Consider the following 14188-nt stretch of genomic DNA (forward strand, 5'->3'; position numbering starts at 1 on the left):
GTAGTTTAAGGCTTTTATTTGTTGTAATTTACAGTTTATGCCAGTGATTTAAAAGTAGCAAAAAAAAAGCCCATTCATAAAACTGACATATATTGTCTTTAAGGTCTTCAAAGCTAAAACAATAGGGACAAACGTCATGTGTTATGTTCAAGGCTTTACAACAGCATCTCAATACCAGTTGACATTAACACCGTTTTCGTCCAGAACTAGATAACAGAGACGAGCATTTATTTGGTTCAGATCTTCATCCTCTTTACTGATGGTACATTGGTGAGGAGGGAGGGGCATAGAAGGTCAAATGGCTCCTATTTAAACCCCTCCCAAGCACTTTCTGACACAATCCCTCTGCTCATCCTGCTGATGCCAGCCAGCTTGACTTTGGCGCGGGCTGTCCACCTGACGGCAGCTGTTGAATCCTTGGAGTCCGACAGATTAGCATAGCGGGAGGAGTCCTCCTCAAGACCTTGGCCCGCCCAGGAGGCCAGTTCCAACGGGAGGCCTAGAGAGTCGGGGAAGGACACTGGCAAGCCCCCTTTCTGGCTCTTGTCCTCTGGGGCTTCGTCGGTCACAGTCTCAGTTAAGTTCTCCAGGTGAGGCGGCTCCCAACCCTCCATCTTCTCCAGTTTTTTGGTGGGGGAGATTTGCCTCATCGTCATGGTAACGCTCTCCCAGAAACAGTGGCCCTTGTCTGGCTTGTCCTTCTTTTCCTTCTCCTTCTCGTCATCCTTGATTTTCTTGTGAGACCTTTAGAGAAAAACAGAGAGAGGGAGAGAAGCATAAATATATAAGTGGCAAAATAAAATAACCAGTCGACCACTCACATCTTAACTATAAATAGAACTGACTGGGTGAGGTACGAGACATCTTTACACTGGGGAGTGGAACTTTCCCCGTACAGAAAGCCATTATATAAGAATTCCCGGTTGTTTGTCACGGACGGGTGATTGATTTAGGTTTTCCTCATGTTGAACGAACATGTTCCACTTCCTCAAGGGGTCTGAAAGTTAATAACTGCTGGCGAATGAAGCTCTGTCTTACATTCAAATAAATACAAGTGGTTGGACGTGACTCCATTATTTCTAATCAACTTTGTAAATATTTTTTACTACACACACTTGACCAGTAATGGCCCCTTAATATATACCAGCAGGTCTGACATTCATTTGATATGCTGGTCGTGGTAATGCGGTCTTGATTGAAAAGCGGACCACTTGATATACAGAGGCTCTTTTTGTGGCTTCAAATCCACCTGTCAATCAATATCAGAATGTTTTTGGCACATGCAGTAGGACATTTAAAAAAAAAGAAGTGTGAACCAGATGTCATATTTTAGCAAATACTTTTCCTCAAGACTTGTGTCAGTTTTGCAATTTTTTGAAAAAGTTATAGTCTTTTACAATGAGGGTTTAATTGACACCTTTCTCCCCTTCATCCACAGGTTAGACCCAGGAAATGCATGTATGTGTGACCATATGGAACAGGTTGCTCTTATAGTTGATATTTTGTATAAATGGAAATGTTGCATTGTTTATTAGTTTGGGTATAAGGTAATTGAGGAAATTGTAATAACAAACAATAAATTATAAATTATTTCCAAAATATCAACCTATTCCTTTAAATATTTTTAAAAGTACTTATTATGAGGAATATTTTATTGCAACTTTAACTTGTAGGTATTTAATGTTGTTTCAAGTTGAGATGGTGTGGCTTTACCGCAACAAACTATGATGCTACTTGATGAAGGAGTGACACGTGTAATAATAGTTATTGTGTGTGTAACCTCACCCTCTGCGGTCCGCCAGCTTTACTCCGGTCAACAAGAAGTGCTCATCATCTTTAGAGGAGAACATCTTCTTCTCCCTCTTCTCTTTCTTGGACATGATCTTCTTCACCTTGGCCTCCTGACAGAAACCGGCACACGAGAGCATTTGAGTTTGAATTGCAGAGCTCAAATGATGACTTGCATCTGTTGCATGTTAGCTTGTTATCTCTGATGCCTATTTGTAAATGTTATTTATGCTTTCCAAACAGGGTGAAGTCAACTTCACAGGAATTTAGAAAAGCAGCCGTATGCTCAGATTGATGAATGTGCACGTTTTGAAATTCTGTTATTGGCTCTGAACTAATGAAATGTGCTCGCCATCAAACCTTAATCACCTACGTGTCCATCATCCATAGCCACTCTTTTCAAGTTAACAATAGTAATCACTATCAAGCAGGTAGAAAACATTTTTCTTTGATTATGCTATACCTAAAAAATACCAGGCAACTTTCTTATTGCTGTCGGACAAAAACCTTATATCTACACATTCTGTTTTATAGATAGATAAATACAGAGAGAAAGAGAGAGCATCTGAGTGGCATTTACTTGGCAGTAATGCACAGCACATTCCAGTGGAAGACCCTCCACTCCCTCTGAGACTCCCCCGGTCTCTCCCGTCACATCAGAATTCCTCCCCGCCTTCACTGCTTTCCACCAAGCACAGATACACCATCCTCTGCGATTATGGAACAAACCTTTGGCTCAGTTTCTCGCCGTGCCTGAGAAGAATTCCCAATGTCAACTGTCAAGGCCATAACGTTGACTCCTTCTCATATCCGTGCCTGCCTTTGCTTTACTGTTGACAAAACATTCTCAGAACTCACATCATTTGATGAATGCATCTAACCTTGGCGACCTACTTAAACTGCTTCTTTTGTTTCTATTTTTTTTTCTATCGAGGAGGTGCTCAATTCAAAGCGCTGCATGTATGGAAAACACAGACATAACACTTCTCTCCTGAGGATGTGAGAACAGCTACAACAAGCAAACAACTAGCTGGACATGAAAGCAGTCATCTCTTAAACCAAACAGGAACACGTACAATAAGATCTGTCATCAGGTCTGAGATCAAGCTTCACAATGTCACAATTCAGATAACATGAACTTATACAGAACTGTTTGTTCTACCTTCATTTGTTGTTTGTTCATTTAACACACACACACACACACACACACACACACACACAGATTACTCAATCTCTTATCATATTCAAAATGATGTGACATTTGATGGATTTGAAGACTTTGCTCACTGTGGTATCTCATAGGGAGACAGGCACTGTTGCTGATAAACAAATCAAATCCTTCTTGTCTCACCTCTCATCATCATGAACATGCCTCAGAGCAAGAACGGTGCCAGTTTCTTGGAGTTTATTACCATCAAAAAATACTTACAAAACTTTCGTCTCAGCTATTTCAACACCCTGTCTCTACTCTTTCTGTCTCTTTCCTCGCTCTGCTTCTTGTTTCCTGTGTGCCGTCAAGTGTAAACCGTGGATCAAATTTGCTGTAGATCGAGCTTTGCAGTAACAGAAAACCAGAGATGCCAACACAGATTGAGTGTGTGTGTGTGTGTGTGTGTGTGTGTGTGTGTGTGTGTGTGTGTGTGTGTGTGTGTGTGTGTGCGCGTGAATAGCTATATTGCAGCTCTGTATGCACATACAGAGGCCTGCCTATTCACCATTCTCTTCAGCATTGACCTCCAGGCCTCTAGATCCAAAGCAGCTCAGTGCCCAGTAATCTCTCCGGCCAAAAGGTAGGTAAACCAAGCAGCTCACTGAGGCTCGCTGTGTGGGGGAGCTTTACCTACAGCTCCATGCCTGGAAGAACAATAGAGCTCTTATTGGACCGAATTCCTCCATTCATATCCAAGAGTGGAAAGCTGGGAGATTAGAAAGGCATTTGAATTTGGAAATATTGCTAATTGTGGTTATCAGACACAATACAGTTTTTTTAGAGACAGCAATCAGATCATTGCTTTTGGAGGTTATGTGGAAGCCTCAGCTTCAGGTATAGTGGCTGCATGTACTTTTAATGATCCATCCACAAACTTATTTGCTTGCATTTTTTTCCTGTCTCTCTGCTATATGGTATGCATTAGGGCTACATCTAACAATTATTTCCATCATCAATTAACATGTCACGTGGCCGGGTTGGCTCGGTTGGTAGAGCAGGCGCACATATGTGGAGGTTTACTCCTCGACGCAGTGGCCGCTGGTTCAACTCCAACCTGCGGCCCTTTGCTGCATGTCATTCCCCCTCTCTCTCCCCTTTCATGTCTTCATCTGGCCTGTGGAAATAAAGGCCTAAAATGCCCAAAAAATAAATGAATAAAAAAATTAACATGTCATTTTTTATTGATTAATTATTTAGTCCATAAACAGTAAACTGTAGATCGCAAACCAGCAAATTGTCACTTTCAAGAAGCTTGGATCAGCAAATGTTTGGTATTTCTGCGTGATAAATGACTTGAAGAAATAGTAACACTTATTTGCGTTCTTGCAAGAGTTAGATTAAAGATTGACATCACTCATATCCATCCATTCAATATAACGCTACAGTCAGCGGGGGAAACAGCTAGCCTAGCCCTATCGGAAGGTAACAAAATCCACCTACCAGCAACTCTGACCTCACCTCACTATCTTGTTTGTTTAATCTGGTTTTACAGGGGGTTAAGTGCCAGCCAATAGGTCTTTTTTAAAATAAGTCCTTTAGGACATCTGCTTAAGAAACATGTTTTTTAGTAAAGCCTGATGACTTTTATGTTGAAAAATTGGCTATACAGTACTGTAAAATGAGCATGGAATTACAGTGAAAGGTAACCTCCACTTCCAGGACTCCATATCTACTTTGTGTGTCCTAATATGAGCATAAAGCAGCTGATGGTGGAAGAATTGTAGCCTTCCACGGTGTCAGAGCAGTCTGTGGCTATTTTCAGCCTTGTTTTTCTTCCACAGTGATTGTTCCCATCCAAAAGGCCCAGCTCCTCGAAAGAATGCTGCGTTTCCTTCCCTTCTCCAGCCCAGCCACCCCTGTCCTCACAAACAGGACAGGTCTTGAAATATGTCCTGTGAACTAAGTCACCTACAGTAGCTATACATGCAGTAGGAAGGCAGCCAACACGGTTGGTGGTTCAGAAGAGTTCAGACACGACCACACCTTTGAGTAAAGACTTGTCGTCAGTACAGATCAGGAGATATGACATTTTGCTCATGGAAAAGCACATAATCACACAACAAAGTACATAATCTTTCTCTCTCACACAGACACACACACACACACACACACACACACACCTAACCCTAATTGTTTAGGGTGGGCACAGCTGCAGATAAAGTTGCCTGCGCACACAAAAAGGCCAATTGTCAAACCTGCATCTTAAAAACCATTATTTACAAATTGAAAGTTTACAGAGATGATGACAAAGATATTTTCTCCAACAGACTCACTATGACCTTTAGCCTAATATGACATTTCTTTATAATGTTTAACTTGTTTGCCAGCAAACAAGTTTAGTGCTGTCCACTCAAGAGCAAGGGAAAGTCACTGCAGCATCACAATTTTGGCGGTCAAATGATGTATTAAACTTAACTGTCTGGATATGCAGGCCTTTTACTTAACTGTACTCAACCTTTGTAACTCTTACTTATGTACTGTACATATGTGCACATCGAGTGCGATTCAGAGTTAGCCATGCAGTTTAGCTAACCAATGTTACTTGGTCATTCAGTCAAACGTTATTGGCATATCTTTTAATCATTTGAGATACATTGTGAAATGTAATTTAAAAAATATTTTACATCATTTTAAAAGGGTAATATACTAGCAAGCTTACATTAGCTTTGTCAGTTGGTTCCGTTTGCTACGTGACACCTGCCAGTTACTGAGCATAAATACTTTGTACGCATATTTTTTGTAAACCACTTTATTTTTAAGTAATACTGAAAGTCACTGAACCTTCATTTTCTGTAATGATCCTTCATTGCACGTGCAATGTTCGTTTTTTTCTTCCAAATAAGTTTGACGAAGGGTTTGTTTAAAACTTGTATGATCATATTTTTAACGTACACAGGTCTCAGCAATTAACATGGTGAATACAATGTTATTATTACTGATAAGAAAATGATGGTCAAAAAAATATAAGACCCAAGATGTAATAAACCACAATGATCCTTTAAATCTTGACCCTAAACTACAGAGACCTCATTCCACAGTTCCAAACTGTGGGTTTTAGGATCAGGATAACAGTACACGTACACAAGCATCCGTCAAAACAAACGAACAGCTAACAGACAGTCGTGGTGTTTACAGATAAACACAGCAGTCCTCTGACCCTCATGCTTTACCTCAGCTGCACCGTGAAACACTTTGTGGCCATCTGACACGAAAAAACTGCCTGTGCATGTGAGTATATTGGGGGTGATGAGTTATCAAATGATCTGATGTTTTGGGTGACATAAGACTGATTCTTGCGACGTCAAAAGTGCAATATTGTGGGCTTGTGCATGTGTGTTTGGTCAATGTGTGAGAAGATAAGAGTTGGACGAGTGCATATCTTAGGGGATAACTGTGTAAATTAGTAAAAAAAACAGTGCAAGCAAATAGTATGGGTCTGTGTTAGGTCGGAATTAGCTGTGACGGTGTGCTGTTTACCTTGGATACTGCAGTGACAGCTTCCTCCTCCTCTTCCTCTTCCTCTCCTTCTATGTCTTTGTCCTGTGACACACAAATACACACACATACCCCAGCAGTGAGTTAACATGGATAGCAACCCCCAAACACAAACACAACACCATCCACACACTGCGGCAGAGACGTGTGTGTGTGTGTGTGTGTGTGTGCAGGCTTTCCTCCAAAAGAGAGGGCAATTTTTTTCAGAGGTGTAACATAAACAGAACACTGTGTTTGGAGGGCGAGATGGACCGGGGAGGATGAGGGGTAGCAACTGAACTCAGGGCAGATTTAAACAAAAGAGAAAGAAAATAAATGCATGACCTATTGCCTCAACGGTACATGACACTATTTGGGTATCCTCTATAAGTGGAGCTATTTCGGCTCCATTGTGCTTCAGTCTACAGGCTTTCTTCCCCCCGTTTTTCATATATCCTTTGTATAATGTCTGTGTCATAGTTTCATTGTTTTTATTATTTTATGTGACGGTACTTTGTTTTGATAAGACAGAGCTGTAGGCCTGAAACTTCATCAGTTGGACTTGAGTTGGACTGAAGTCAAAAACGTAACTGCTGTGAGAGAGACAGTATGTTTACAGTGTAAAACAACAGTATACATCCTGCCTCTTGAAATAATTTTGTAAATTAAAACTTGCACTATTTATACGACGGAGCATTAGGGCCACATCAAGGGAAAAAAATTAAGGAGGAAGATGTGTTATTTATTTTGCATTTTAAGAATAAAGTCGAAATGTCGAGAATAAAGTCGAAATGTCGAGAATAAAGTCGAAATGTCGAGAATAAAGTCAACATGACGAGAATAAAGTTGAAATACTTTTTCGAGAATAAAGTCGAAATGTCGAGAATAAAGTCGAAATGTCGAGAATAAAGTCGACATGTCGAGAAAAAACTTGATATTTCAAGAATCAAGTCGGACTTTTGAGAATAAACCAAACTACTAGCTATATTACCTATCACGGACCCTATAGTATTCTACAAAATGCATGAACTCTTTCTCTTTTAGCACATAAACACAGTATGATGATAAGTATTAGGAATTTGAAGAGATTGTGCCGAAAATTGCGTCTGTTCAGAAGGAGAAACCACACAAACTTGGAAGAGGTGGCCAACTGAAATAGCTTGTAATGGACAGATGCGAGGGTATCGATGGTTACACCTACGCATATGTTGTATCACAAGACACAATAAGACAATTGATTTGTCTGATCCTGATGGAGTGGAGCTCAGGCGAGCGCGGCACTCCAAGGACGTAACCCATATCTATGATGTTTCCTACATGGCAGCTGGCATGGCGGACAGTCGCTCTATTAAGTGATAAAGGAGTTGAATTTATTCTCGACATTTCAACATTATTCTCGAAATGGTATAGTTCAACTTTATTCTCGTCATGTTGACTTTATTCTCGACATTTCGACTTTATTCTCGAAATGCAAAATAAATTAAAAAAATATCTTCCTCCTTATTTTTTTTTCTTTGATGTGGCCCTAATACTCCGTCGTACTATTTATATATACTTTTTATTACAACTGCCTTCTTTTCTTTAGTTTTTCTTCTTTTTTTAGAAAGTCACACCAGCCTATGTGCCTTTTGTTACATGCAAGTATGACATTAAAGTTGAACCTAATTGAAATATGGGGACTTGACTCCCTAAAGACTTCACACTGGAAAGCAACAGTCTTGGAACATAGTCACCAAAAAGTGTTATTTTTGTTAACTTGGCAGATTATGATTACTACTCCTAAATACAGACAGATTCATTCTGTGCACAGGGCTCAGCCAACAAAAGATATTTTCACATGAAATTAAACGAGTTATAACTCTCATCATGCCACCTCTATAGAGTATCCTTAAATTTAATGTTTTCTGGATGTACAGTATATGTCCATAATTAAAAGTAATCATAAATCATAAATATGAAAACACAAATTCATCAAGAATGTGTTTAACTTTAGATATCCATTTTGACTGAAATTTACTTTTGTCATTGACTTGTGCCTTTGCCTGTATGACATGACTTGGACTTGCTCCAAACATCTTTAAAACATTAAATCAAAAGAAGAGGGCAGCAAGAAGTCATCAGACGTGCATCTGAGCCTGAGATTACTACTGTGGAGCCAGAATTCATATATAATGATCAAAGCTGTAAGAACCTTTAACATCTAACAACTCCATGAGACAGAGAGCGAGAGGAGAAACAGTGGTTGGACATGTCTGAGCAAAGTCTGCTGGGTCTCTGCCACCTGAGCTGATCAAAGACACACTCTCTCACACACAACCTGATTGCTGACTGTTGTTAGAGCGTAAAAGCATTAACAACTTGGAACAGAGAGAAAGAGTAAGGGGAGGGGAAAGAGAGTACTGTTTGGGGAGAAAAAAACGCTCCTGACAACAGAAAACAAGAGTTCTGCTTTTGCACCTCAGGGGGGCATTTCTTTGTCTGCCTCTCTCTCCCTCTTTGACTGTGTTTGTGTGCAAGTGTGTAAATGTTACTGCAGTGTTGTCTTTAAAAAAGCCAGATTACTAGGCACTTAAGACACACAGTGAATTTAAAAAGTGCCAGCAGTACTTTCCAAAAGCCATTGCACCACCAACAGTAGGCCTACTCCACATTTTCCAAGCCCAGGGTGTCAAAAAAGTATTTTTGCCTGCAGTATGTTTCACCAAACATTTGACCAAATATATTTAAATGAATATTTCAACATTGACGAGAGTCAGATGAAAACATTGACACCACTCTCATATTTGAACGCTAAATATGAAGCTACACAACCAGGAGATGGTTAGCTATGAGAACAGAGCCAGGCTAGCTGTTTCCCCGTTTCCGGTCTGTGTGCTAAGCTGGCTGCAAATTCATGTTTAGCGTACAGATATGAGAGCAGAGTATCAATCTTCTGGTCTAAATCTCTGTAAGAATAATAATCATATTTTGAAAGTCAAAATATTGTTTTACATTAAAAAAGGCTTCAGACAACCCCTTTTTTTTACATCATGATGATTTGGTTTGAACATGCAAGACAAAACTCACAAACGTTTGATTTCCACAATTTTAACCCTAACCCCTTCCTTCAACAGATGATCCACACAGCTTTACCTTTCTTTTCCCGTACACCTAATGATTTACATGTGAGGCCGTCTGAAGTTTTTGCTCAGACCTGATCTGTACTCTCATGATCCCACTTCACAAAGAGGGACCCAACGGTAGTATTAGGGTGGTGTTATTGATGTATTAAGTGTGTTACCGCTTTAAGCCATAGACAAACAGGCACACGCACCTCCTGCAAGCTCCCAGCTGCCTCTTGCAGCCTGTTGAACTTCAATAGAGAGTGAGAGAAAGCAAGCTGCGGCACAGGGCCTGCACTGTAGTCGCCCTAGAGCACTGTGGAGGGAGGACAGATATTAATTTCCCCTTCTTTTCCTCTGTGCGTCTATGGATGTATTATCCCTTTATTACAGTATACTTGTCTGTCTCTATCTGTCTGCCTGCTGGTTTCTGTCTGTGTCTGTCTGTATGGGTGACGTTGATGGTTGGTGCGATGAAGATCATCCATTCTGCCATTACAGAGATAACAATAAATAAGTGCAAAAGAAAAATACTTACTGCATCTTGTAATGACTGTAAGTACAGAATATACTACTTTGTACATATATAGGCTTAATTTCATTATTTCATAGGTATGTCTGAATCTGTCTCAATTCACACTTTAAAAAGTCTGACAGTCTGAATATCTTTGTTGACTTTAAAAGAATTCAAAAAGAGGGTAACAGATTCATGCAATATGATCGTGATCCAGAGATGCTCCAGATAATCTATCTTTTGCCCTCTCTGCTTCACTCAGATCAGACAGTCAGGGGAAGGAAAAGCCTGCATATCCAGACTGTGTTATCATAACTCTATCCTTGCTTCATCCTGTATCACTGCTAGGCTAGATCTGCCTTTTCACTGTGTTTACAACATTTTATGATCCGACCCCTGACCGCTTCATGTACTTAATCACCATGCCGACTCCCGGAGACCTCCCTGATGACTTTCCCAGGAATTCTGAGGATAAGTTACCGTTCTGATCTCAGATCAGCTCTCATCACCTAAAGTAGTTCACCACTGGAGACAGAGTCACAAACTGACCTCAAAGCATCTCTTCGGAGGTAAGGGCCACATGCGTTGGTTCCCAGGCTGGAAGTCAAGAATGGCCAATAAAACCCAGCCAAGGGTCAAAGATCTCCACATTATCACAACAACAGATGGAAAATGCTGGGAAGTGGTGTTGGTTGATCTTCCCAATTGCCTACTACATGACACATTTATACATTCAGTGACTGCTGTATGGCAATACACTGAACACAAGCACTGGTTAAAACATGGTTTATCACAAGTTCACATTTAAAAATTAACTTTTTAAATAATTTTCTTCTCTGTGTTCAAAATGATCCCTTTTTTTGTTTGACTGCTCTGCGTTGTCTCTTTTTTGATCATCTACTGATCCAAGAATTGTAACACATGCCCTATTGTCATGTTAGTAAGCCTTTGAATGCTTAAATATATTGATTTGCTTTCTCCATAAAATGATGATTTGTTATGAATTCTTGAGAACACTACGCTCAATGAGGACAATGTCACATTCACAGTTAGACAACAAGTCCTTCCCACCAGACTCAACCTTTCTTTCTAGTTTCCTCCTACTCAGGTTCCTCATTGTTGGCATAACACCACGCTGGGTTGCACCACAAAACAGATCACTGAAACAATGTCACATTTTGAATGGCTGTTATGCTTACAAAGAAATGTACATAGCACATCATGACAGATAGTAAAGGACACATCAAACAATTTTCCACCCTCAGTGAGAATGTACAGGGTTCGAATCCGACCTATGACGATTTCCTGCATGTCTTCTCTCTCTCCCCTTTCTCACCTAGCTGTCCTATCAAAATAAATGTGGAAAAGCCCAAAAAATATCTTTCAAAAAAAAAACTTTCATGTTACATCTCTGCAATAGTAACCCAGGTACTTTTTCACATCTTTCTGGTAATACACCAGATGTTGCAGTGTTCAATGAAAAGTCCAAAAAAGTGTTTGTTCTATAGGTAGTCTGCATCTTAGATTCTGACCAAGGCCATTTAATTCCAACTACTCCTAAATACCATCTCACAGCTGGATAGGAGCACGCTACTTGTTTTCCCATTTGGCAGCCTAGGACACACTCACATGCTGGTTGTAAGGGGGCTTTAACAACTTGGGATGCCTAAAAAGGGGGCTAAACGGCTTGCAAAGTACTGTGCTGTCTCTCCTGTCATTGGCTTATCATGGCTTGTTCCCTATGCTGTCCAGCACCTTGACAGAGCCCAGCTGCTAGCAAGTGCTGATACAGAGGCTCTTAGACCTCACACACCGCTGCTCACCTGAGAAACATAGATTTGTGTGAAGGAGCGTGTTTGTTTGTGTGTGTGTGTGTGTGTGTGTGTGTGTGTAATTCTCTTTTTCCAATATCAAGTGCTGTGTGTAAATCCAAGCTGATCTTTAAGCTGTATGTGTGTGTGTGTGTGTGTGTGTGTGTGTGTGTGTGTGTGTGTGTGTGTGTGTGTGTGTGTGTGTGTGTGTGTGTGTGTGTGTGTGTGTGTGGTGGGTAATTCTCTTTTTCCAGTATCACGTTCTGTGTGTAAAGCTGATCTTTAAGATTTATAGGTATAGATGGATTTATGTTGTCTCCGGATTTCTTTAATTCTTCAATTGTATCACAATTATATTGCTGTAATATTCAATAAAACAGTTTTCAATTTAAATAGATATAGTTTTGCTGTCTCCATGTAAAATATGTTAGGATTGGTTTTGGTTCTCTCTGGGGAGACAATGAACTAACTCTTTTTTTGACCTCTCAGCATTTTCTGTCACTTTCCTTCTCAGGTGACAGGAGTTTGAGCACTCCTCCAAAAAATCCATCAGAATGATCTGATAATGAGGGGTTCTGATTTGTATGTATGTTCCTTTGTTTGCCTTGTTTGTGAAATTATACATATAAAAAAGGCTTCAATAAAAATATCTTTGAAAAAAAGAATGATCTGATAATTTAAGCTGTTTCAAAAATAAATCTGGTGAAAACTGTGGTTAACAATGTGTTTTGGCCCAGGTTTGATGTTTAGCCCTTGAGCCTCATGTTGGCACTTGTTAAAAAAACTTAAACAAGTGAATCGATGGCCTGAACAACTGGAATAATACGTTCTAGTAGAATAACACATGATCCTTTTAACATGTTTTAACCCTGTTCTTGTAGGAAAGAAACCCAACATAAGTGACGGTCATTGTTAGTGGTGAATTGTTTCCTTGCCATCCGTCTCTTTACCTTGTAGGAGTGATGATAGTGCCAGGACATGTCGTCTTCCTCTGACGCATAATCCACCAGGACTTTACTCTTGCTTTTCTTGAACATATCTCCACTTTTCGCTGAAACAAGCCGTCTTGATTGTTTAAATAAAAGTTGCCTTCTTCGGTCACAAATCTAGAGTTCACAACGAACCGTTTGGTCCTGTTTTGTCCGTTTTCTGTGGAGATGGCAGCAACGCACCACCGCAGCGCGTTCCGCTCTTTTGGTTATTTCTGCAGCAGCAGATCCAGGAGGCGTTCTCGGAACAGAGGTTATTCATTCATATAAGTGCCAGGAGTGCGAGCATCGAACTTTCTTTCTATGACACTCACTATTTCGGTTTTGACTTGTGTTTGGTGCGTTTTTACGCAGGCTCGACCACCTGGATCTCAACCCGTCGCTCCTCCCACAGTCTCCCCGCTGCTCCGGTTCCTTGAAGTTGCCATGGTAGAAGGAGGAAGGGGTCATACGTCTCATCTCTGGCCAATGCAAGCATTGAGATACGCATTCATGCAGAATAAAGTAACTTTTTCATATTCTGAATGACTGGAAAAACGGAATGGAACACGGAACGGATATTTGGAAGCTGCTGACTGACCAGGGAGTCAAATTGTATTTAAAATAGATAAATCCGTTTTTTGTTTGAATAATATACTCTGACCTATTATTCAGTAGGGGAAGAAGTATAATAGATAATTTACTTGAGTAAGTAGCAATACAACAATGTCAAGTCTCCTTAAGTAAAAATCTTATGAGTAGAAGCATTGTCAGCTAAATTAAAATAAAAAAAATAAAAGTAGGCTACCTAAATCTCGCCTGCCAATGCTATATAATTATATAAGATATCCTTTGGATTATTATTACTCGTACAAAAACATATATGTACAGTATATAGGCTATATATATATGTACAGTCTTAATCTGCAAAGTAACTATAGCTGTCATGGAAATGGAGTAAAGTAAAAGGTTCAACATTTCACTCTGAATTGTTAATCGCCCTAATAATATCTAAAAGTACAGTAGGCCTATTAGAAATTGTCTTGCCATAGGTATTTCTGATCTGATGCACCAGGAATCCTGGAAAGATTAAGAGGAAATCTAGGCCCAATTTATTTTCTTCTTTTTTTAATCAAAAATACAGAAAGACGCACAGGCACCACATAAAAATCTAAATCTAGCTCTTGTTTTTTCCCCCCCATTACAGTCAAACAATGTGTAGAAGTATTAAAATTTGTTATTTAGGTCAAAGCTTTTCTCTCCCGAAGCCTTCCAGCTTTCAGGGACTAAAACAATTCTTCAGTCAGTTTGAAGTCCTTGAC

The 14188-nt window shown here is 39.9% G+C and overlaps 1 protein-coding gene and 1 long non-coding RNA gene across 2 annotated transcripts in view; one reads left to right on the forward strand and one right to left on the reverse strand.

The window, feature by feature from the left end:
- Window positions 1-13300, reverse strand: si:ch211-225h24.2. Its single transcript, XM_031321812.2, has 4 exons — window positions 12849-13300; window positions 6476-6538; window positions 1786-1901; window positions 1-744 (listed from the first exon to the last, which is right to left on the reverse strand). Exons 1-4 carry the CDS (start codon window positions 12933-12935, stop codon window positions 306-308), a joined length of 705 nt encoding a protein of 234 aa, XP_031177672.1. The 5' UTR covers window positions 12936-13300; the 3' UTR covers window positions 1-305.
- LOC116066056 overlaps window positions 12091-14188 on the forward strand; it is a 26594-nt gene continuing 24496 nt past the window's right edge. The window contains exon 1 of the long non-coding RNA XR_004895827.1: window positions 12091-12130. This is a non-coding gene — a long non-coding RNA (uncharacterized LOC116066056). The remainder of the gene's footprint in view (window positions 12131-14188) is intronic.

This window comes from Sander lucioperca, chromosome 19 (genome assembly GCF_008315115.2).
Source record: "Sander lucioperca isolate FBNREF2018 chromosome 19, SLUC_FBN_1.2, whole genome shotgun sequence".
Classification (NCBI taxonomy): Eukaryota; Metazoa; Chordata; class Actinopteri; order Perciformes; family Percidae; genus Sander; species Sander lucioperca.